The sequence below is a fragment of the Anomalospiza imberbis genome, chromosome 7 (assembly GCF_031753505.1).
Source record: "Anomalospiza imberbis isolate Cuckoo-Finch-1a 21T00152 chromosome 7, ASM3175350v1, whole genome shotgun sequence".
Classification (NCBI taxonomy): Eukaryota; Metazoa; Chordata; class Aves; order Passeriformes; family Viduidae; genus Anomalospiza; species Anomalospiza imberbis.
Window position 1 is genome coordinate 20,468,599 of NC_089687.1, and position 25,747 is coordinate 20,494,345.

The window sequence follows — 25,747 nt, forward strand, 5'->3', positions numbered from 1 at the left end:
CATTCATGATTTTCAGTAATTTCAGCTGGTTTACACTACTAGTTCTTTTCTCCAGTGATCAGAAAGATTTCAATCTAACCCTAAGTTCTTTCTGTTAAAATACTACATTTACAAAAGGCGGTTAACCACACCAATGACAATATTTGAAATTATGAGGCTAAAAATTCAGTTAAAAAATTCCAGTAAAAATGGAAGGCTTTTACACAAAGCAATACAAATAGATGCAAGCTTGGCTCAGGCAGAGCATGCTATCTGCCATCATACTGGCTTATAACTGGTGGGAAAATTGTAGGAATGAGCTTGCCTCCCTATCACTTATCTTTTTTACAATGTAAAAAGAAAAAGAATACAACTACCAGTTTCTACTCATAGCTACTCATTCAAATACATGCTTACCAGGTTCTTTGTTCCTTGCACTAAAGCGTTCAGTAATACATATTGCAAGAAACAAGATTACACACTGTATCCGAGCTTCCTTTTAGATCTAGAATGGTGCAAGCTGGGTACAAAGGATCATTAATCTAAGTTTTCATATTTCCATGTTCAAAATATGTTTAATTCTCTAGACCAGAGGCAGAGAGAAAAGGTTGGAAAAATGTCCTACATTGACTCTTTAAAGCTCAGTTCAGATATGAGGCTCCCACCCAAACTGGAGGAATCTCAGGTAATGACACCATGAAGACAAAGCCTTGGGAAGAGGATTCAGAATTCCCTCTTTGCCTGTACAAAAAATCTATATAGCAGGAGCAGTACTGTGCACTGTTTTTTTCTGAGAGTAGGACTAGTTTCTTTCTTCAGTAAATAAAGAACAAATAATGCTGTAAACATTCCTCACACAGGAGGTACGTGCTCCATTTGTGGTTGTTGCACAGTTTGAGCTGAAGAGATAAAATGTAAAGAAAATCTAGATCAATGGGAAAAGCTTGACATCCCTTTTTTGTTTCTAAATGGTAGGGCAATAAGGGAGATATTCCATGTTCAATAGCTGCTATTTTTAGATGCTTCCCTTTTTTCTAGTTAGGCTTTTCTCTGAGCTACATGGGGTGTTCTTGTTTTAAAACTTCATTGATGGTTTCATAGAAAAGAGTAAATCTTTGCCTAGAATGAATTTAATATGATGGGGACCTGTAAATATGTTATTTTTCTTTCCTTCAAGGTATAATATAAGTTTTATTTAGTGTAGCTTTCCCTGGTTATATATATTTTGTATCACTAATGTAGGAGATTTCTGGGCAAGTTCAGGGCTCCAAACTCTCTCATCCTGGATCAGATGAACATCAGTGCTGAAAAAAAGAGCACCTATTTGTGATTAGAGCAGGACCCAAACAGCACCAGTCTCATCAGCAAAAGCTGCTGTAGAACTAAATCATCTTTTAAGACAATCTTAGATAGGGAAGTCTGAGCCTAACTTCACAAGTTAAGATCTAAGCCTAACCTCAGCTTCTATACTTAAACTAGGAGCATGTTTCTGTATTGCGCTATAAAAGATTTTGTGTGTCATAAAGTACAACTGTTGTTTTACAGGCTGTTACAGATTGCTTTGAAACTTATATGTACAAACCTAGCTTTATGTCTTCTTTAGCACATATTTGCTTATTTTAATATCAGCCTGTCCAGTTTTGGGAGGAAATAACGTTGAGATTCTACATTTAGTGCTTGGTGGCTTTCACAGCACAGAACCAATGTAAGTGAGATGGGATGTGAAACATTCTTCAAGGAGAGTCTTTCACACAGATGTGTTGAATAAACCCTGGGCTGAAAAGTAATTTCTCTAAAACTGCCTCTCAACCTGACACTCAGGCTATCTTGAGACATCATTGTCCATTTTAAATATTTCAGGGGGATTTGTCAATTGAAACCAAAAGACAATTATACACATGAAGGAGAAAGTGATGTTATTTGCTTTTGGTGACAATTTGAATGCAGTGGAGTATGATTTTTTTCAGGTTTGCTGTGTTAGGATCTGGTGTCTCTCTTTTCAGAGATATTTACCCCAATTTTACTGCTATAAAGGTCTTAAAAACTATAAATATTGTTTTTATTTCTTAGCAAAAGGAGAAAACCTGCATCTAAGCATAAATTAGAGACTACTGAATAATGACTGTTGTTAGGCTTAAGATGCAGCCAGAGACTGCAAAAATTACACAGTTTGCTTGAAATGTAATTGATCGTAATTTGATTGATCCCCTATTATTTTCTGGCATGCAAAAATAATTGGTCCAATCTAACCACTAGTCAGTACCTACAAGTATTTGTGAAATAGCCTGACACTTAAGGACAAGGTAATTACAAAGGTGGTAGCAGCATAACTAGAATTGCCTCCATTTTCTTATGCCATCAACCAATTTTCAGGCTGTTACAAAAAGGAATTTAGGGCTTACAGATACAGAAAAAAAGCCAAGCATTCACTTCATTTTCTCTAACACTGGCCTCATTCCACGGAGTAGGAAATACTTGCTGACTCAAGTAAGAAGGGTGAGTCTAGGCCACCTTAGAGCTCTCTGTTTTTATCCTTTAGTGACAGTTGAGGAAAATGTGGCTAATTACTCATCCTACATGGATACTTTCATGGGAAGTCTCTTTAAGCACACACAGGGACACCCACTCAAGAGTGTATATAGTTGCTTAGGCCAAGCAGCAGAATATGTGATTGCTTTACACTGCACACTGATGTTACAGAACTAGTGTTTGTGCATCTGGATTCCTAAAGCCTTGCCAAGACACAAAAAAGGACAGAATGATGCTCCTGAAAGACCATACAACGCTGTAGAATTAGGAGCAAAGTGAAGACGTGCACATTTTGGCCCTGCAAATGAAATGTGTGCATAGCTCTCATCAGTGAGCAGTGGATAATGCTGCTCACAAGGTGCAACTGATCATCTTAGCAGTGCTTTCTCTACATTTATTTCTATATGTTTATTTCTGTGAAAATCTTATAATTCTCCCCTCACTGAATAATGATGATGAAACATGTCAGTTCATGCAGACTGTGGCTATAAGATGTGGAATATTTTGTTTTTCGGAGGCAGTGTAAGGTATTGCATTGCTCTTTAAACTAGTATGTAGTCTGGATATAAGCTATATGATAGGCTGCCTATCATGCTGTGGCAGGTGATTAAGAGATGCACTTTTACTAGCAAAATTTAAGAGGATCACAGCACTTTTTTTATTATCAGAGAATGCTTGGAATTTGCTCCTTAAAATCAGAAATGCTTGAAGTGTAACTTTTAAATTCATACTTTTTGGGGGATTTTTCTAAAGCACGTGTAGGTAAATATGCTCAGCATTCCCATCTGCCTTGGGCTTTGAGTCTATTCTTAACTAAATCATAAAACTTGTACATGCTAAGTTAAAAACTACTAATGGCTGTACCAGGAGTAAATAAATCTGGAGATAAACAGCCTCAGTTCTCATCTGACAATGTACTTACTTATCCCACAGTTTACCACTGTGTGTGTACACATGAACGTATGTAAGGACACAAAGATCAATACATGTGTGCGAGGATGTAAGAAAGGATTGTTTGTATTACTTTTATATTTTGGAACGCATCCAGGTGGGTTTTGGGTGTCTCCAGAGAAGAAGACTGCAGCCCTTCCCCGGGCCGCCTGCTCCAGTGCTCTGCCGCCCTCAGCATAAAGCTCTTCCTCATCTTGAGATGAAACCTGCGCTTTAGTTGTGGTCATTGCTCCTCATCCCGTCCCTTGGCACCACTGGAAAGGTCTGGCACCATCCTCTTGGCACCTGCCTCCGAGATATCCCTTTGCATTAATTCGTTCCTAAGGAGTAGTTCATATTTTATTCACAAAAGTACGAGTTGAGGGAAAGGTGGTGGTGTTTGCTTGCTTAGTTGGTTGGGTTTTGTTGATTTATTAATGGCAAGACATTATGAGGTCGCTCCAGCACTCATGGGTTAGCGTGGTTGCAACTCGTGCGGGACCGAGTCCCACTCCGGGCAGTTCTGTCTCCCGTCTCCCGCCGGCGGCAGGAGCAGTCACAGTCGCGCTAGGGATGGCGAGTGAGCGGCATGGGGCCGCACGGCAGCGGCGGCAGCCCCTGGGCGCAGGGCGCGGCCCCGCCCGGCCCAGGCCGCCCGCCGCCCTCACACCGCGCTCGCGCCGGCCCGGGGCGGGCGGGGGGCGCTCCCGCCGCACGCGGCCACGTGACCGCCTCACGTGGGCAGCATGGCGGCGCCCAGGGCCGCCCGCGCGCTGCGGAGCGGAGGTGAGTGCGCGCCGCCGCCGCCGCCGCCGCCGCCGCCGCCGCCGGGGTGAGGCGCGGGGCCGGCCGCCGCCCTGCCCTTCCCCCGGCCGCCGCCCTGCCCTTCCCCCGGCCGCCGCCGCGCCGCTGCTCAGTCGGGGCTCGCTTTGAAATCGAGGAGCGAAAGGTCCCGCCGCCGCCGCGCCTGCCGAGGGCTGCGACAGAGCGCTCCGCCGGCCGGAGCTCGCGAAGGCGTCCGGGCGGGGGCGGCGTGTGGCGGCGGCGCCTCGCAGCAGCGGCCGCAGCTGTCAAGGCTCGGCTTGTGTTAAGGCCTGTTCCCCCGGCGCCGTGCTCGGCCCGGGGCCGGCGCGTGGCAGCTCCCGCCGTCCCGGGGACCCCGCGGTGGGGGAAGGCTGTGGGGTGTTGTGCTCTGCTTCTGCTGTGGGGATTTTTGCTGCTGGAGTAACCTGACATAAGTATACGTGTTTCGTGTACGAGCCCGGTCAAGTGCGGAACTTCTTGCCTGCTGGCATGCCCGTCTGTGTCATGGCTGTTCAGAGCCCGTGGTCCCCCGTGCCCTGGGGCTCCCCGACGAGCAGTTTTTGTGCCGCATCACCTCTCACAAGCTAAAGTGTGGCCATGTCCTACATCCGTCTTCAGCCCCATGCGCTTAAAAGCCCAGTGTCTGTCATCCAGTCGAAAAACAGGGAATTACTTTTGTTGAACCTTCCTACCTTCCGTTCAGGCATCGAACCTTGTTCAGCTTCCCTAGGGGATATGCTGTTACAGACACTTGAGAAAGTGAAACTGTCATAGTTAAGACAAGACTGATTAAATGAAATCAAATTTTCCCCAAATCTGACAGTTCAGTATAATTTAATTTGCAAATACGAAAAGAAAACAGTAATTTAAATTAGGCTTCTGTTCGCCTAAGGGTATCTGTTCTACCTTAATTGAACAAAAATTACTTTTTTATAGCCTCTTATGTGTGTTCTTTTTAATATAACTGATGTTACATTTTTATAAATGATGAAAGTTTTCTTTATTATGGACTTGTTTTTGCATAAGTACATTTGAGCAGCAGAGATCTTGGAAGCTGTATACTGATTAAATGCTTTCTCCACACATCAGAAGGACTTAAACTAGCCTAAAAAAACCCTTTATTAAAAAAGAATATTGACTGAAATATACGAGGAAATTAAAAAGTACTTTTCAGTAATCATATAGGGAAGTTATTTGAATAGTCTCTGCCTTGCTAATGTCAGAATTCAAACGCTTTTCAAACCAAGGAGAAGGCACACAACTCTTCAGGGTGAGTGGTTTCCACAAGCCTTTGTGAAATTCTGTAAGCTCAAATGCTGCGTTTCAGAGTGGACTAGCAGCGGGTTAAACTGCATTTTAGCTGTCACCTTTTCTTGAAGAGTATTCAAAAAAAAAAAAAGTACAGGTGATGCGTAGAAGTGTGAATTGAATTTACTATTTAGGAAAAGAAAACTAGGAAACACCCAGAGCACAGTCACATCAAGTCACTGATACAGTTTGTAGTTAGAAATAGTATGGATTGTGTGCTGATTCACTGGCTTGTAAATGGTCTGATTAGATATTATCACAGTTTTGGGTATTACCATAATTGAATCTGTGCTACTTTATTGGTAATAAAGTAGGAGATGTGGAAGAACTGCATTTATATCTACAATTGTATCTTAGATGATTTAAAGCATAGTAATCTCTTACAGATCTATTTATTTTATACAGGTGAATTATTGTAGAGTAGAAGCCCCTAATTTCTTACAATGACGTTTCAGGGTTTAGAGCCACAGGGAAATAATTGCTGAGAAGACATCCCATGTAAAATGAGTTACTTTTGTGTTCCATACTGATAGAACTGATTCCTGATCTTGCTTCCCTAGCAGTGAATAAGAATTCTGTGCTAAGCTGTGTGAGTTACTGTGGGCCAGGTTTTTTAAGTCAATTCAGCATAGAGTGACAGGGTGTGATACATCCCTTGCATATGTAGTTTGTGTTCCCAGGCTGGCTGTTTGCTTGGTAAGGGGCTGAGCTGCCCTGTTCAGCACCTTGTGGAACTGGGAATTTGTCCACAGGCTCCTCAGTGGGGAACCTGGAAGCTGCACCCGACTAGAAGCTACAGCTGTCTCCAGCACCACAGAATATGAGACGTTGTGAGATGCTTCTTCTTCTGTGACTACAGAGCCTTTCAGAGATGTTTGTTTTCAAAATTTTTCTGAGAATGTTACTCTTTCCCCTCTGTTAGTAAAATGAGGAGGAAATGCATAAATGTGGTTTTAAACCTTTTTTATTTTTTCTAGAAACAGAGGGACATAGCTGGAGTTGATTCTGTTCCAATACACCTTCAAAGCCTCACCCTTTCAAGTTTGCCCAGAAGTGCCGAGTCTTATTAGAAATGAGTTGGGGTTTGGGTTTTTTTTTTTTTGTTTTTTGTGTTTTTTTTTCCTTTTTCCTTTTATTTTTTGGGCTGTATAGGTCAAAAGTTTGCTTCACAAGTCTTGTCATTAATGCATGGTTGAGTATTTTCTATATTTCATTATTAGGTTAGCCAAAACTGTGTATATTAAAGGAATAATAAACTCTTCTCCATTAGAGTATTTATATGAAAATCATCAAACTATCCTGAAGCACTACACAAGTTACAAACATTAGTTGGACTAATAAAGAAGGTGTAGCAAGTGACTGAGGCAATGTGATCTGGTTTATGTGCTCTAGATATAGTGCAGACAAATAATTTTGCATAGTTTTTCTTTCTGATCAGACATGGATTTGACATTTAGGATGGTAAAACTGGTAGTGAACTTTTAAATTGCCATTTTTTGTTGGACTCTGCATGTTACTGTACAGAAGTGTGCTATGGGGTCTCCATCTGGGACGTGATTAAGTAAATAAAGTACCTGCTTTACTGAATCTTTTACTGAGCAGTGCTTCTGATACAGTTAATTTCTCACATTTTTTAATCTGCAGACCTTGGTAATGCTCATGGTTTTATAATATTCAAACTTTTCAGTATTTCTAAGAGGAAGTAAAAGGACTCAAAATTAGATTATTTTCCTTTTTTTTCCCCTGAAGTCAAAGTATTCAATTCAGATTTTTTTTGCTACCGTATGCTACTGAATCAGTCTGTTTCCATCTTTCTGATGGTGCATTTTGAAAGCATTTATTTTTTAAAAATTGTTATAGCTTGTTCTTTGATATGCATATTTAACCACAAATTTCAGCATATTAGATACCATTATCATGTTAAGAATGAATCATAAAAATCTTCTGAGTACTATTAATATTCAAATGGTGGAAGTATCACTTCATATTTTTCTCACTGTTAAAAAGAAATTCAGAAATGTTCAGCTCAAACAATTAATACTCACCTATAGTAATTTCCAGTACTTTTCACCTAATTTTTTTTTTTTTTTTTAAATAAACCATAGAATATACAGATAACAGTTTTGGGGAGACTTGACTGTTTCCTGGTATTCCAGACTTACAATTAAATACATCCTGTAATTCTGATTCTTTTTTTTTTTTTTTTTGGCAAATGAGAAAAAGTGGTATAAAACTTGTGCAAGGGAGTTTTCAAGATCTATTGTGCTTGGCTGCACTGTGCAATATATGAGTTGGGCAATTAGCTGGAAGAAAATATTAATTCACATTTTCCATTAATTTGTAGACAGACTCATGTCTCCAGAATTAAACATTAGCATTATGAGCTGCAAGTGGTGCATGGTGGAAGTTCAAACCATTTGATCGTAGTACACTTTCAACATTTTTACAATGATCCTAAGGTAGTTTCATCCCTGTCTCAAAAATAATTAGGCAGGCGAGGAATTATTCCCATTTCAACTGTGCAGCAACTCTGGGGAAGACATGCACTTTCATGGTTTGAGGTATGAGAGAAAAATATTCCCCTTTCAATAAGGTGTTAGATCATTCTCTCATTTGAGAGGTAGTGTTTTGTTGGCAGCACACTGTGTCTTTTTGTCTTAGGAGATCTATCACTTCTAGCTGGGGGTGGATGTGTAGGGTGTGGTTTCCCTGTGAGTTTAGGTTTCTCAGCATTAGCTAAGGTTGCCTTTAAATGAAGGAAAGTCATTAACCGATGTCCTGGACAGCTGCTGAAAAGCAACATTTTCTGCCACATCAACAGCTTTAGTGACCCACACCTACTCTTGTAGCCATACATTTAAGACCAAGACCTCTTTTCTCCTTTGTAGGAAGGTGCCCATTGCCCTGGCACTAGAGCATCACCATTGTGGTTACAGCTAAAACCCACATAGAGACAAAGTTAATGATGAGTTCCTGAGGAGTACGTAGTTTCAGCTCTCTCTGCTCTGCATGCCTTTTATCTTGGGTGCCCAGGTGCCAGGTAGTGTCCTGTATCTGCCAGTGTTTAGTCTGTGATAAAAGTATTACACAGGTATATTTTCATATGCCAGAAGTTAAGGAAAGTAAGCCTAGCCATAATCCTGAGGCAAAATTGACCTTGTTTGGAAATGGACTTTCTATGTATCGCTTTGAATTTTGCAGAATTCTCCTTCAAGCTCACCTGGAGCTTCCTCTAAGCAGAAAAGAACAACTTCCTCTTCCCATTCCTATGGCAGAGCTCTGAGAATTTTCTACCATCTGCAGAAGCTCGCTGCCCTGCTGTGGTGATTCGCTGAAGGGCCATTGTCCAACTTTGTGCATAGGCTACTGACCCTGAAGAGGTCAGTACCTATATGAATATAGGTATTTGTATAGGTACTGACCTCTTCAGGGTCAAAATACCATGAAACTCTGGGAATGACTCTAGCAAGAAAGTGGGATGCCCCATCGTAGGGACTTGTCTGGCTGCTGTGCTGCTAAAGTGGATTTTACAGTGCTGTCTCTGTGTTCACAGTTGGACATGGGGATATCTGTGAGCAAGGACTGTTGGCGAGCACAACTTCTACACTGCCTGCCAGAGCCTTTTGTTGTCTGGCATTTCCTCACCTGGCTGCAGATGTAGAAGCAAAGGCTCAACATAATACCACATATTAGGGTGGAAAGTCTAAAATGGAAAGTCATGTCTGTGATTTTAATTCAAGATACTCAGTTCAGTGCTGCCTCTGGGCAGCAAAGAAGGCAATCTTTGTCTCTCCTTTAGGTGTTGCTTCAGTCTTCTACTCTTCAGGCTCACAAATGCAGTGTTAACCGACACGCACAAATTCTAGTGTTGTTCTGCAAAGAACCAAATAACTAATTTAACCTCCTCTATACTCGTACAGCAAATCAGTGAAATAAAGAATACCACTTCACAATCTTAGAGATTAAATTAAAGGGAGCAAAAATACAGACTCCTAAAATCTATACTGGAAGATGACCCTGCCAAGGCTGCGTGCAGGATCAAACTGTGAAGTGTCTGGCTACTTGGTCCTTGCATGTTGTGTTACTTAAAATATCAAGAATAGTGGTAGAGTATATGACAGGTCTCTGGTGGCCTCTAAGCTTGTTTAGAGTAATATATAGCATTTGAGGAGAAAGAATGAATGATTGAATCATTCCTAAAGAAATTCTGGACCTCAAGTAGTCAATTACCTTTTATTTTAGAGCAGTTAGCTTCACTTCCTAAAATCGCAGGATCAAATGTCCTATGAACATACAATAAAACATTTTATTTTGTGTCTGAGAGCTCACAGTGCAGATAGCTAAGGCAGACAAAAGGGGCTGGAATCATGAGCACTGATGGATGCTGAACTCTATGGATAGCTGATGGATGGGGAAACTCTAGCACTGAGGGAGTAATTTCTGGATAGTTTTGTGGCAGCACAGCATCAGCAGGATGAAACAGAGCCTGAGCCTGCCCTGGTGCCTGCTGCTCCTAAGTTGCCAGGCAAACGTGCAGTTTAGCAGTGGACACAGGTAAAGTGCTTTCTAGGTTTAGATACAGAATTTCTTTTACTCAAGTTTTTGCACTGAATTACCCTACCTAGACCAGAAGCTGAATTTATGGTGCACATAAAAACAACATACCACATATCTGTAAAGTTTGGGATTTGTGTGTTGTGGGTGTTCTCTAGCTGTGCAGGGGAAACCCTACTGAGCCAGTTTGGCACACTTAACGTCATTTCTTGTGTGGCTTTCCATGTATAGCTATAGTTGGAGTGTAAGGTTGAGGCTACCAAAAAATATTTCTATGATGTTATGGTATTTTCTTTTTTTTTTATTCTGAAGAGATGTGAATCTGCAGATGTGAAGCTGCAGTGAAGGTCTGTGTTGTGAAATCTAAGCTGGTTTTCCTCTCCATGATATTTGGATATAGTAGACATGATGTTCTGATTGTGACTGTTGTGAATCAAGAGGAAATTTAAACAAAAGCTTAGGAGCTTTTGAGCCTTTTTCAGCGACAGTCCTGCTAGTCCACTGCAATTTGTGATTTCAAAGTAGTACTTCATCATATATGCAGTCTGAAAAGGCCTTTTCTGTACAAAAACAACCTTTAGGACACCCAGTTACAATGATCTTATCAACTGGGGATTGATAATTTTCCTTTTTTTGGTTCCTCCTTCCTTCCCCACTCCCAAACAAACACATTCCTATAGCACTTCAAAATGCACATCTAGTGAGAGTCTTGCTGCCTCTTCTTCTCTTTTGACAGTTTGACATGATGATGTGCCATGATGGGTAGCTTGCAGTGCTTCTAGGCACCACATCCCAGTGCTGTTGATCTAGCAATACTTATTAGCATGAAAATTTAATTTGAAAATATTTTGAAGTAATGTAGTGGGAGGGAGAGTGGGTTACAGGGCAATGACTTATTTTTAATGTTTTGTCTATTCAAGCCATTTGTATTTGTCACAGTGGTTTCTTTCCTAAGCATTTCTATTTAAAATCAATGTTTTTTAAAATATGCTTGTCTGACGAATCCAGCTTTCATATTATCTGTGTGAAGAGGCAAAAGAACATATGTAAGGAGCAGTCTGTGTGTTGTAAACTCTTTGCCTTACAGTTATTGCATCCTGTAGAAAGAGGCTGTTTGGCTATAGCCTTGTTTTAATTTAATTTTTTAGTTTTCAGTTACACATTTCTGGAGTCTCCCCAACCACTGCTGTTACCTGATGGCGCCTATATTTCATCAAGTTTAGACAAGCAGTCTACCTGGACTTAGGCCCAGAGGAGCTGCCGTAACTGATGAACATGATCCCCTCTGCCTGGGAATTCAAGACCTATAGAACCATGATTCCCAAGGGAATTGAAAGAAAAATGCGTTCAGACCTTGCCTCTTGCTTTTTTTCTTTTCTTTGTTGTTTTTGTTGAGCATTGCCTTGAACTGATGGGTAGCTTACTCTACCACAAGTGAAATCTGGTAGTGGTTTGCTGATGATTAGGAGAAAAGATTCTTTTTAAACTACCCTGAAAACAGAAGCAGGAAAGAATAGAGCACACAGAGACAGACACGAGTTGCTGTGATATCTCTTCATTACTGCGTACAAATAAAGTGATGAGTTACTAAACAAAATAGCAAAAATGTTGTGGCATTACTGTTGTGATGTTGGGTGGTTTTTTACTGCATCATCATTGTTAGGCCTCCAGAGTTTAGTGGGTACAATTGCAGATTTAAATTTTGTTCTTGTATGCTGCTCTTTAATCTGTTTCGTTCTTTTGGAAAAACGGCATTATATAAGGATTGCATATTATTTTAGCTGTAGAATATTATGGTGGGGTTTTTAATTTAGAAAATGTTTTTAGAATTTTTTGCAATTGCAGAATGAATGTTAATGTTCAATGTAATTAAATCTAATTTTATTTCCTGTATGTTATATTTTTAGTTTGCTCTTATATGCCCTTATTTTCATTGGGAGTTGTAGATTTGACTTCTTTTTTTAAAAGCATGGTGTTGGCAGTCAGACACAAGCTCACTTTATATCAATGAAATAATAAGCTTAAAAGTGTTCTAAATGTGGAGAACTTGTACTTTCTGTTTAATGATCAGGAGTTGTTTCTTCATGTTGTTTTGGATTATGTGGGCTTGTTATTTTTTTTTCTTTATAAGTTTAAAACATTAAGATGGGAAGAGTAATTAAAGGCTGCTTCTTTCTTTTTATTTTGCCTTTTATACCCAGGTCAACTGGGCAGGCTGGCAGAGCTCTTTTAGCTACATACATTTTTGCCTTCATTTATCTTTTGCTGCTTGTGTTTGCTTAACTAACATGTTATACCATTACTTGTAGAGAGACTTTTTTCTTCAATATCTTAAGAAAAAGTGGGATTTGTCTTTCTGCTATCGTAACAGTCTGTCTGACTAACTTATATTTTAAACATGAGTGGTTTACCCAGGGAGGAAGTACAGTGGCTGGAGAACTTGCTAAGCTCTGGGGTCACAAATGTGAAGAATGAACAGATAAAGATTGTCAGATTTATATATTTAAATCTAGTGACTAATAAACATCTGAAATAAATATGTTATTACTAAAAGTTCATTATTCATTTTCTCTGTGTAAGGGAACATAAAGTCTGCTGTAGCACAGTACGTGTATTTTTCACACCTTCCACGTTTCTCATCTGCTCCAGGTTTGACTTTCCTAGTATTTCTGAGGTTTAAGAAAAATCATATCTGATATTTTAAAACTCAGAAAGTTAAAAATAAAATCATGCAATGTAATCACGTTAAGATTTTTTTTTCCAGTCATCAACAGGGAAGAGAATTAGCATTCTTGAAGGCAAAATTTCATTACAAATTTTCAATAGTTAGAGAACACCAGAGGAGTGAAGCTGTTTTCTTGAATCGTGGCAGTACTCAGAGGCCAGAGACTTCAGAGTTCTGTTGTCTGACTTGTAGGAATCTGCTGCTCTGGAGTCTATGCAGCAGCTGGAAATAAACAGGGAGAGAGGCAAAGGCTTCTACCAGTGCAGAGGCTTTTTCAGCTCACTGCTTGATGGTGAATCAGTTTGAGAATCTATGTTGTGAGCCTCACTTTGGCATCTCATGGACTTCCCTCTTCCTGGGGTTGGTGATCCTGGTGGGAGCTAGCAGTTCTTGGGAACTTACCAGCTTTGGAAAAGGGAGGGTCTCCAGCTAGGCTGGCACTCTGCCACTGCCTTGCAGTAAAATAAGTGCTCCTGCAGCTCTTTGGCTCAAGAGAAGATATCTCAACACACAGTGGGGCTCAGGTCCTTCATGGCACTAGGAGCCAGGAGCTAGGGATATTTGGGGCTGGTAGTGTGCATGGCTTTAGATGATTCATTGAACTTTCTGTGTCTTTCTCCACCTACAATGCAGATATTTATCTACCTTGCAGGTGCATTGGTTGAGATTAATGAGTTGTTTGTAAAGCACTTTGAAGATGAAAAGCTCTATCAAAATGCTAAGTATTATTACATATGAGCTCTTAAGTGCATAACGGTTGTTTGCCTTCCAGTATTTAAAGCAATTTATAACACACTAAGTATGAAGGTACTGTATGAAGTCATGTTCTAGTTTCCATTTAAGAAAAGTTGTATTTTGTGTTCACCCATTCAGGTCACACCACTGGCCTTTGGTGTTATCTAGGGTGAGAACAGACTCTAGAAGATTTTTTTAAAAGGAACTGTTTCAAAACATTGAAATTGTGTAATTGTATAATTAGGGTTTCTTCTCAGTTGGTCATTTTTTACCCTCTTTGTATGACTTGAAACAAGGTATGGAAAGTTTGTTTGTTGTTCTTTTAGAGATTATGTCTTTTCCAAATCAGTAATGTCTTTCTCTTCGTAATTTCTGAAGAAAAAGAAGAATGTTAAAAACCAGGTGTTCAACAAGCTGCTCTGCTGCATGGAAGCCTTAGAAGGGAGAATAAAAGGCTCTTCAGAGCTCCTTGGAGGTCTTTTGGCAGACATACGCTCTAGCGTGCAGCCTGAGAAAACTTCCGTGGGTGTTTTTGAAAGTCACACTGTTCTCTTTTGAGTTTAGATTATAAATAACCAGCCACTCTAACCAGCTCTATAAAGTCTCCAGCTTTCACATTTTAAAGATGTTTATGTTCAGGTATTCATTGTTAAAACCTGTTTAAAGTTATGTTTCATTTTAGATCAAGCTTATTTTGAACCATGAAGAACTATTGTAGTAAGAACACAGTCTAAATTTATGCATTAATACTTACAGCATATCAGATGTTCTGTGTAGAAATTTGTGCACTCTCAGATTATCTGTTTCATGCTTTCTTGTTCCTAAATTTAAATTACATCCTGCCTTATGTATTTTTTAAAAAAGAAAGCCAACAGATGTGGCATAACATTGAAAGAAAATGGCAAGTTTGTTTCTCATATAAATTCCAGCTGTTCAGTCTGAGATTTACTGATAGACACAGGTGAAGATGGAGTTGGGCAGAAGCAACTGTAAACTCCTAGCTTCCCTCCATGTAAAATGGAGATTCTTTATGTAAGAAATGATGTAGTAATTGCAGATCTGCTAGTATTCTGCTTGACTTCTCAGTTCTTGAGTGTGCTTGTAAACTCATCTGTAGCTGTTGAGTTGAGGTCTTTTTCCACTGGGCAAAGTGGATAGACCTCTCACAAAGACATGCTGAGTTGACGTTGAGAGGAAGTGTTGCCTGTAGCCATTTGTGCAGATCTGAGCATTGAGTCACACTCCTGTCTTGTGGATGAAATTGTAGGTGATGACAAGGCTTAATGTCATTGCCATGTCCTTTTTGAACTACCACCTGTGAGGTGGCTAGGCAGGTCTGACCGCTCCAAGCCATTTCTGGTTGTTCTGCACTGATTATTATTAACATAATTCTATGAGTCATGGTAGAAATGGGTGTTCTTTAAAGAAGTAAATACAGTAGTGGGTCTTGTCTAGGTTTATAAAGATTTATTCATGTTCTAAGACACCCTGCTAAATCAGCAGAAGCTCATCTCATGAGAATAGTTCTCTTCTGTGAAAGCTTAAATCAAAGCTTGCTCCAAAAAATCAAGTTGTACCAGCAAGAATTATTTTGCTGATATAACTGTCCCAGCAGCTTTCTGACTAGTACCATTATGTCATCTAAGAGTTTTGAGTTGTAGAGTACTCTCCTTAACTAATACATGTTTTCTGGCAAGAATGTAATTGCAGAGCAAACCAAAGACTGCAGAAGTGTCTGTTTCTAAAGTCTCCTTGATAAAGACAGTCTTGTTTTTGTTCATTTGGAGGCTGTTTTGTCCAAATAACTCTTCTGTAAAAGCTGCTTCACAAAATCAGGTATAAAGCGAGGTAGCTGATGGAAAGACTTTGGCAGAGATTGCTGCAACAGTATCCCCAGCTGTGGAAACCAGATGGGTGTTGCAAACAGGTTGGTGGGGTGTTGGCCACGGAAAATTCAACCAGCTGAAAATAATCTGCTGGGGTGTCTGGGGGAAGGCAGCAGTTCTCTTGTGTCTTCTCTGGTGTGACGAGCAGTGACAATGGACTACCAACCACTGCAGGATAAGCAAGCATGGCCCAGGCATGGGCATAAGGCTTCCAGTGACTGTGCCATTGCCAGGGGAACAGCTGCATCAGAATCAACTTCATTGTAGTTCTTTGCCTATTGAATACAGATCAGGAGCCTTGACATCTATGAAGTTGTGGCCAGGCCTGTAAGATTCAAATTCACAGTCACAACACTTTTCAATAGTATATTAAAATGCATATAGATTGAGATAGACTTTACATTCTCCATGTGAAGTCTTCACATTTCTCAAAAAAATATGCAGCAGGATTCTTAGCATGCAATTGACTGAATCTAGAAGTTCTGAGTTGAGTTTACAGATTAGTAATTGATTAAATGGATGTCCCTATAGAGAATTTCATAGATTACTGCCCAGTTTTGCAGACAAGGTAGCTAAACATGCTCAGGAGAATTGCCTGTCATATTTTGCTGGCAAGTTAGATTATCTTCATATTGTGGAAAGCAAAACATTTATTTTTTCTTATGGATTTACTATTTGTGCAGAAAAGTCTGTAAACCCTTTTCAGTCGAGAAAAAGGAGTTTGAGACCTAAATTCTTGCAAAGACTCCTTGCTTACTCTGTCTAGCTTAGAAAATCAGACAGTAGAATTGTCCAATAAACTGTACAAAGTGAGTGAATAACCTGGTGAAGATAGTTCAGAAATGAGGTTTTGGGTTTTGTTTGTTTTGGGTTTTTGTTTGTTTTGTTGGGGCTTTTTTTGTTTTAACTTAATAATACATTTTTTGACTAAATTGGTCTGAATGTTTGGTACACAATAATTCTGTTACTTTCTGCCTGTTTTACACTTATGTCCTTCCCCTTTATCATTTATTAGAACAGCTTCCCTTTCTACGGAAGGGCTATGTTGTTTATAAATTGCCATTTTATTTGCCATATGCCATATATGAAGCGGGCTGGAGATGGTAGTTACATGGCTCGAGAATAGAACCCTTCATTTTGATGTGGTTTATAAACAATTGGCAATAAACGGCCTCATCCTGCGTCCTTTGACTTCAGTGGGAGCTCTGACAAGTGTGTTTACGCCAGAAGAAGCTGGCTGCCAGTGCTGCGGAGCGGGCAGCGCGCCTTTGCTTTCGGCACAGTTGTGTGTCCCCGTGCCAAGAATGAATTTTGCCGATTCAGATTTGCTCAGTTTGTCAACACACAGCTCCCATTGAACGTCGCAGGACGAGAATCATTCTTGGCACGGGGCCGCGGGCAGCGGGGAGCTGTGCTCTGGCAGGGGAGCAGTGCCCAGCCTTGGCTTCCCAGTTCCCGAGGCTCCCGTCTCCTGGAGCATGTGTTTGCTGTTGTTGGAGTGGTGGGAAGAGTCAGTGATAAAAAGGGATTTCCTAGGTTAGTTTTCAAAGGCTGTTTTTGTGTGTGTGTGGCTGTCTGGATGATTAATGTGAATAGGAAAATACTGTTGACCCATTTAAATCATGTTAGACAACTTCCATTGCTCATCTACATAATGAAATACACACTGAACATTACAGCCTAAGTATAAGAGCCGGTGAACTACAAAAATAATATTTTACTCATTTAGATTATGAAGTAAAATATAGGACATTAGTACTAATGATAGTATTAAATTTTAAGCCATGCAAATTGCAATTGTCAGTGAAAAAGAGCTATAAGTTGAAAAGGCTATTAGCATTTCAGCTTTAACAGTTAATTTCAGTAATTTCTTTTTTCTGCTAGTGTGCAGCTTAAAAAAGTCCATGTGCAAAGCATTTGATAGTAAGTGCAGAAGTGTTGGTTTTATATTGTTATTTAATTTCAGTCATTAAAGAAATGTTAGAAATTAATTTGCAATATTAAAATATATTAACATTTTATATTACTGAGAGTAAACTGCAATTTTTACTTGGATAAAATCAAATATAAAAGGCAAATTATTAGTAACCAACAGATGAAATAATTTTAAGCATTTATTTAAGTACCAAAGTAAAAACTGAAGCCTTTAAAAATATGAATTTTGTCAAATAGAAACAGAATTGTCAGCATTTTAAACTAAATACAAATTTTGAAGTGCTGAATTTAGGCTGACAGGTTTCTATGGTTACCTACATTTCCAATAGTTTGGTAAGATGTGTAAATAGGCCTGTGAGTCACTAGTAATTATTTGGGTTTTGTTTGTTATAGTTGTAATTCTGTGTTCAGTTTGAATCTAATACAGTTCATACCACATGCTTTGGTTTATGTATATTTTAGTGTGTATGATTGACAGTGATTGAGCATTTCTTATGGAGTGCTTGGTTTTTTTGTCATAAGTGATGTATGTTGGTACTTCTGAAAATGTAAACAACTTCTTCCTGTATCACTGTTTGAGAAACAGGGATTTTTATGCTAAAAAGAGGTCTTTGTTGTTATGATGTTGAGCAAGGAGATAAGTGAAAGGTGTTTAAAAAACATTTAAAGCATCTCCCAAACATTATACTGTACTCTTCCAAATTTGATCCAAAATTCTATCATTATAATTCACTCAGTGACCCAAATGTCACATATTTATGAACAAGCTTCCAAGTTATGCATTAATAGCACAGGGTAATGACTGACAGGTTTAAAAATAAATGTTTTAATCAGGATGCTACAAGTTATCTACAGCAAGCTCTTGATTAGGACATCTTATTGTGCAAAGCATTTTCTTGAAGTAAAAATAAGAGCTTATTTCTACCACCACCACAGCAGTTTAGCAGAAAAAGCTGTGTACTCTTAGACCTCTCTGCTCATATATTTTGAAATCAGGATTATGGGATGTAATTCCCCAACCTTAGACTCATCACTCTAGCAAGGGACGCATACATGTTTTCTCAGTAAAGACTTACTGCCCTAACATAACTTGTGTTTTCATGTGAAAACAGGACAATACAAGTAATTAGCAACTTTTAACAAAAGGCAAGAAATACTACTAGCTGTCAATTTTACCAAATGGGTAGCTATGTAATCTTATTTTATGAAGGTATTCATCCCAAAGTTGTTGGCTGTGTGCGCATTTTCCTTAATTTTGAGATAAGACTGATTTAGAAATCATCTTGTGTCCTTAGAGATTTGGCTGTAGGTGTATGGAAAATACTTACTGTGGGAAAAAGACTGACTGCCCGTTCTCTTCTCATGTGTCAAGCTGCACAGAACATCCTAATGCAATGTTCAGGAGCATTCCTAAATTTCCTAGGCAAAGATTACTCTTATTTCAGCAATGTTGCTTGCCTACTGAAAGGGTGGGAAATGGATTTTTTCCATTTCAGGTGGAAATTTTAGAGGTTAAAGTAGGATTTCTTTTTAACATTTAATACTGTGTCAGGCATGTATATAGGACATAAATATACCAGTTGGAAAAACAGTTGTTTCGCAGAGCACCTGAAAAGATTTTAACCCAGTAGGATTCAGTGAATGTTAGAGCTGTGGGTGGGTGCATATAAACAACAAGATTTGGTATTGTGCTGCATATAAGGATTATTTGAATAGTTTTTTTCTTTAATCCAAAACAAGTGCTAATTTTTAAACTAACTTGTTCCAATAGTTGTTTCTTCCCTACAAAATCAAAATCATGAATACAATAACCAGTCTTTTAAGCAAAAGTAATTTCTCTGATCTTTTAAAAAATCTAAAGATAAATAGGAAGTGCTTGGAAAATGTATTTAAATATGGAAGCCTGAACAGATATGTTTCTCATTCTAATTTATTCATTTTATGATAAATTAATTTACTCAATAAAGGAATGCAGTAACATAAGAGGAATGTTTCTCCTGCTAGTCAGAGAAGTTGAAACTTGCCAGATGCTGTTATCTGGAGCCTAAATTCCCTTGACAGTAACTGTGATTGAAACCCTTAATATTGCTTTGTGCAGCTTTTGTACTGGACTTATCTCATTTTGCAGTGATATTGCTTTAGACAACACTGTCTTTTTATTTTCTTCTTGTGTTTTTCTGTCACATAGAGAAAATGTAGTAGAAATATCAGTGGGATGGAAGGCTGTGTTGGAGGACTGCGATGCTCTGTTCCCAGTGTCTGTACAGTTTGATCCCATGTTCTGTAATAGACTATTCATTTCCTTTGGTATAGTAATGAATATCACTCAGCTATAGTTAGATTGTACTCTGTATTTTTAAAGTCTTATAATAAAAGGGGGAAGTACTGTTTAATGATATCAGAATTTTACTCAGTTAATTTATTTCTTATACTGCCTTGGTGTGACTCCGTGTGTGTATATATACAGTTGAGCAGTTCTGTAACTGCTCAACTGGTCAAAGGAGATTTGAAGGATATAATACTAATTTTTTCTTCTTGTTTGTTAAAGTTGCACTGTCAGTTGCTGCTGATAAAAGGTGGCATCAAGCCAGCTTCCTGAAGGAGCTATGGGGAGGGTCATGGCTTGTCATGACCTGGGCACCGGTGCTTGAATGTTGTTATTATTGGGATGAAGTACCCTTAGGCTGTCATCCTTCCTGTAAATAGAAGGAGTTCTGATTTTCTGTGGTTTCCCAGTTTACCAACTTGTAGAACAGCTATTTTGTTGACCCTAAGTTTGACTGAATAATGAATTAGAAGCACAGCACTATTCCAGAAGGCACTGATTCATCATTTTAGTCTGTTAGTCTAGACTAAATCATAGTAAGTAAAGCAAAACAAGAATCTGTTTCCATATAGTTTATAAATTTACAAACTCATTTATATTGGCATATACCCAACAAATTGCCCAGTTCCACTCTGCATGAAATAAGGGCAGAATTGTTAGCAAGGAGCGTAACTGAGGGCTGAAACAGACTTTTTTCAGTGACATGGAGGAGTCATGGTGATGCTGGCAGAGGGGCTGACTCGTCTCCCTTGGAGTCAGTCGCCGTTCTACCATTGCGATGCTTCATTGCCTCTTAGGAGAGTAACAAGAGCAGTTCTGATAATGCCTCTATTAACTAAACAAATTCTGTTGTTAATTTCCAGAAAAAATAAATAAAACAATCCCAATTAGAATATAATGTTTGCAAGGTACTGGCCTGTGTTTCAGTTTATCAGGGTAGGGTCATACGCATGCTGTTGTTGAAGTTTTCACCAATGTGTTGCTGTTGTAACTGAAGTCACATCTATGCTGATGAATATTTCATTTCCCCAATCATGCTGTTAAAAACAGAGTGTTTTTACCCTTTCATTTCTGCTTTCTCTTTTCCAGTACCATCGTGACAGATGTGCCTGCGTCCTGTTTACAAATTGCTGCTAGTCACATTTTCAGTAGTCCTTATGGGTTTTGCTTTCCCCTAGTACATCCAATTAGGAGGAAATATTTCTCACAAGCACAGACTTGCTCTTCTCCTTGTAATGACATAGCTCTGCAATCCAGGAAACAGTCCTGCATGGTGTCCATGTCCACGATTTCCTGATGTGGGAAAAACGTGTGGAAAGCATCTGGAGAGGAGGAGACCCCCTTTACCAGCTTGTTTCCTGTAAGCGAAATTGGAAGACCTTGTCTGTGCAAATAGATTTCAAAATAGAGTCTGCCCTTTGACTGTCTCCATAATTACACAGCGCTCTCTGTATTTTATTTGGCTGCCAGAGCAGTTAACCCCTGGAAGTAAGGGGCTGATGATGGCGTGACCAGCACGGGTATGCAGACATGACCATGTGAATACACTCTTGTTTGGAGAAGCCTGTCATTAAGACCTTCTTATAATATAATTTTACCAAATTTGAGAATTATCATGTGTTGGATTATGTTGATTAAGATACGTTATATCCGTAATGTACAGAAAATGTGGAGGTATTAGTTGCAAAAAAGGAAAAAAAAAGAGAAACAAAAAAAAGTTCTTTCATGGCTTTGATGTAATCAACATCTGTCAACAGAATGAATTTGCTTTTGTTTAATTTCAAGGGCTCTTGTCCTTCTGCTTTGCCCAATCAGTTTCAACTTCTGCCTCAGGCATTTCCCTATGTTGTTCTTGGAGGTTTTTTCCTTTTTTTCTTTCTTTTTCTTTTTTTTTTTAGAAAATGCGCAGGTTATTGCATGTGAAATGTGAGCTGGTCTTCTGCTACACAGGTTACACAGGGCTGGAACGAACCTTTAATCTTTCCCATCCTATTTTTGAAGCTTGGACATACCTTTGCAACAGGGGGGTTACAAAGTCAGTGTTTTATTAGACAGAGTTACAATTACAAATAAAGGTCTTTCAAACCACAGCCATTATTTTGGATTGAAAAATGGGAACATTTAGTAATTAGCAGTAAGAAGCTATGTATTCTTACCTAGTTGCATTGGCTGGATTCCACATATTGTTCCCTTTAGTGATTTTTAATACCTCATTTTAAGCTTTAATCCTCAGAAGTTTCAAATGAGTATTTGCACAAGAACCTAAATTATGCTAGAGTATTAAAATTACCTGACAAGCCAAATGAAAGATCTCTAGTGTTTTACCTCCAAATTAATATATTTTAAGAAAATCTCCACAGTCATTCCTTTTTTCAGTTTAAAAAGGAAGATTAAATCACATAATTTGAAAAGAGTTGTCGGAACAATGCTTTTGATATTGTTAACTTTATCAAGAGCAAGTTGATTTTATTTCCTAAATAGTTTTGAATGTTAAAACTTGTAATCCTAAGTAATTTTGGTACTCTGCTTCTGTTGATACTATGACTAAATTATTTTAAAATATGTTAATTTATTTCTTGTCTCTTTTAAGATGCACCCTTGTATTTATTGTAGCTCAGAACTGTCATGAAGTGTATCCATTGGTAATATTTTTGTTAATTGCTTGGAAAATTGAAATCTTTCATTAATAAATACCAAACAATGTGATTGCTAACAATCACATTTGATGAATCATGTAAATGAGCATTTTTTTTGCCCAGCTACCCCACACTTCATTCATTGGAAACATCGCTTGATAAATTGCTCTAACTGTTAAACAGGAAACATTAGAAAAGGGCTTATGTGAGAGTTCATTTTCAACATCTCCCGTTAAAAATACTTCTTGACCAGAGGAAAATCACATTTAAATTACTAAAATCAACTTAATTAAGGGTCATTAATAGAGATACACATAAAAAACTCTCCACTCTAGGAGTGAAATGAGAGCATTTCATTATATAGTGTAACATGCATGAACAGATAACAATTAAAATAGCCCTAGAGTAAAAGGCTAATAAATATAGGGCACACTGTGCTGCAAAATCAGTCACTTAAAAATGCTCCCACCCATCATAATTCATGAATGCCATATTCAGCCACTCTGACTGACTCATTTAAAAGCGAAGAAATGTAATTTCCACACAAGATAAATTCATCTGGTAATTCAGAAGAGCTCGCAGAGCATATTTACACTGTTAATCCAGAGGAAGGTGTGGAAGGTGTGCTGGGGAATCCAGCGGCGCCGGCGGGACGTGCGTGCACACGGATTGCACAGTGGATTCACCGGCGGCTCACGGAGCAGTTGGCAGTAATTTTCTGCGCTCGATGCATCCGAGCTGCTGATGTGATTCGGTAGCGCTGCTGCTAGTTCTTAGTGCAGCTAATAGTAAATATGCTACTGCTGTGGCAGGTGACGTAGCCTTGCTGTTGGGGTACAGAATAAACACGTAGAGGGTCAACTTTGTCTCCTGGTTATGCTGGTCTGCTACCAGCCTAGCCAGCTTCACGCGCCATGCTCTCCAGTGGCTGCAGTTTCTGCTGGAAGATGCATACATGCCACGTGTATGAACTGTCTTACAGTAATTAGTATACACAGAAAGCTTAACAAAAGGATGTGCTTGAGCACCAGTGTTGCAGAAGTAAATAAAGGCACTGAGAAAGGCTTTGATGGGTGTAAGGGGTGGGGAGAAGGGAATCTCTGAGCCAGACTTGGAGAATACAGACAGTTGTTCCTGTCTCAGGTGATTGATGATGTTGCTATATTGAATTAGCTGGGAATACAGGAGCTTGAAAAATAAAAGGCACTGTGGAGGCATTAGAAGGCCTTCTTAAGGAAGGAAGTGTGTGGATGGAGTCCAGATTTTCATTATAGACCAGTAACTTCATTGTATTTTAATGCCATTTTATTTAATTTTATTTTTACTTTGTAGGAGAATGTTTTCCCTTATAATTTTTTATATTTCACATAAAGGTTTAGTTGTCCTGTGTTTATAATTCTTGTAATATAATTTAGGAATTGTATTTTAGAATGGTGATACTTATTTGCTTGTCTCATTTCATCCGTTCAAGTAGTAGATAGTTTTGTATGCATCTGGTTTATAATGAGTAGTTAGTAGAATAACAACAGGCTACAGTACCTTATTATCCTGTTATTTTGTGACAACACTTGCCGTGTATCTTTGGGAGAATAGAGGTAAAAATTTTATTCTGAATAAAAAGGAATCCCTTCTGAATGTTAGCTAGTCGATAGACATGCACCCATGAATATGGTTTAATGTATTTAAGAGTGTGTTTTTGGGGGAGAGCATTGGGAATAATTGACAAGCACACTTGCACCTTTTCTTCCCCAATTAAATTGTGACACAATAGACAAGGTGCCCAGGGAGCATTCTGGTCATCAAGGAGAGCATTTGAAATACATGGTCACATATTGATGTCCTTGTGGACTTTAGCTGACCACATCAGTGAGTGTGGGGTTTCAATGTATTTGTAGTACCTTTAGCTGTGCAAAAAGCAAGGTACTTCAACTGCACTTTGTAAAAGAGGCAACTTGGCTTACACTGTCAGAGTGATTGCTGCTTCTGATGGCCCAAAAGTTGCTGCCTCAGCAGATCCTGTGCTTCCAAATTCCAGAAATGAGTACAAACCAGACAGGGAGTTTGTAGGATGCTTTGGGTTCTTTGAATATGCTTACAGTTGCAGTTTAGGTGACCCTTTCTGGGTTTTTTGTATATTTGGGTGGTTTTTGTTAATTGGACAATGATTTTTTTTTCTTGTGAAGGAGACTATAGGAAAGTAGATTATGAGTCTGCTGTTTAAATTTTAGTTAATAGGCTGCCATATCAATCCAGCCCTCTGTTAACTGGGCAGCTCCACTTCCTTGGAGACGCTTTCTTCTGTTTTGAAGCAGGCAGCTTCCACTGGGTATTTAGGCTAAACTGACAGCCTGAGGTGAACCTCACCCTTCAGCTTCACTTTGTTATTTATCAACAAGTCAAACAAACAAACAGACCAACCAAGCTAAGAAAAACCAAACAAAACAAACAAACAAAAAACCCACCACCACCACCAAAAAAAAAAAACCAAAAAACCAAAAAAAAAAACAGTAAAAATTGGCTTGAGTAAAAGTTTCTACACCTAGGTATTAACTTTTCAGATATTGGTACCTAAATGTAACACTGACCAGTGCAAAGAGACAGTCAGAAACATTTCTAATGCAAACCTTATGAAACTATTTCAGTCTGGATTTGGGGCTCCAAAACAGTGCATAACTCGAATCTTCTGTATGTCATGGAGTAAAAGGGCTGTCTTTGAAAGATTGCATATGTGGAAGAATAATTTCTGCATGTGAATATGATAAATGCATCCAAAGGAAAGGAAGGAAGGCACAATAGAATAAAAAAGTTGCAAGATGTGACAGAAACTCTTATGGAAATAAACATTTTTACGTAGTTACAAAATATGCAGTAGTTTAATTTTTTAATTTCTCTGATATAAAAATGTTTAGTTACTTCTGTTTAAACAAAAACTTTTTACTGAAGAATAATTATTCATCTGGATTACTTGCCACAAGATTGCTCTTGTATTTGTATACATTATGACATTTTTCAGAAGCAGATCAACTGTCATGTTAAACTTATGTTTCAGAAAAAAAAAACCTGTTTATATTGCAGAACATTTGAGTAGTGGAAATACACACTGTGTGTAATTGTAATGTAATTGGGCGTTATCAATAATCCTTTTGAATTTCCTGGTTTTGATGCTAGCATTGTCTTTTGTGGTGCATTATTTTGGTTTTGATGTCTCTGAGAGCCTTTGGGCCTCAATTGCCCTTTCTTTTCCCTTTTTTCCTTTTTTCTTTTTTTTTTCCTTTTTTCCCTTTTTGCAGGGGCAAAATGTGTCACTGCCCAACAACTAAGTTTGAGCTGTGAAACTTTTGTCCCAAATTCCCATGTGAATTAAATGGAAATCTGATTCAAATACTCCAAATAAATTGCA

The 25,747-nt window shown here is 38.7% G+C and overlaps 1 protein-coding gene across 4 annotated transcripts in view; it reads left to right on the forward strand.

The window, feature by feature from the left end:
* The first annotated feature begins 4,145 nt into the window (after positions 1–4,145).
* METAP1D (methionyl aminopeptidase type 1D, mitochondrial) overlaps positions 4,146–25,747 on the forward strand; it is a 43,830-nt gene continuing 22,228 nt past the window's right edge. For 3 of the 4 annotated variants that reach the window (XM_068195875.1, XM_068195877.1, XM_068195878.1), the window contains exons 1-2: positions 4,154–4,224; positions 20,801–21,071. In XM_068195875.1, coding sequence (XP_068051976.1) covers positions 21,008–21,071 — 64 coding nt within the window. In that variant the 5' untranslated portion in view covers positions 4,154–4,224; positions 20,801–21,007. Of the gene's footprint in view, positions 4,225–20,800; positions 21,072–25,747 lie in introns of all 4 variants that reach the window. The other variant, XM_068195876.1, reaches the window with a different exon arrangement.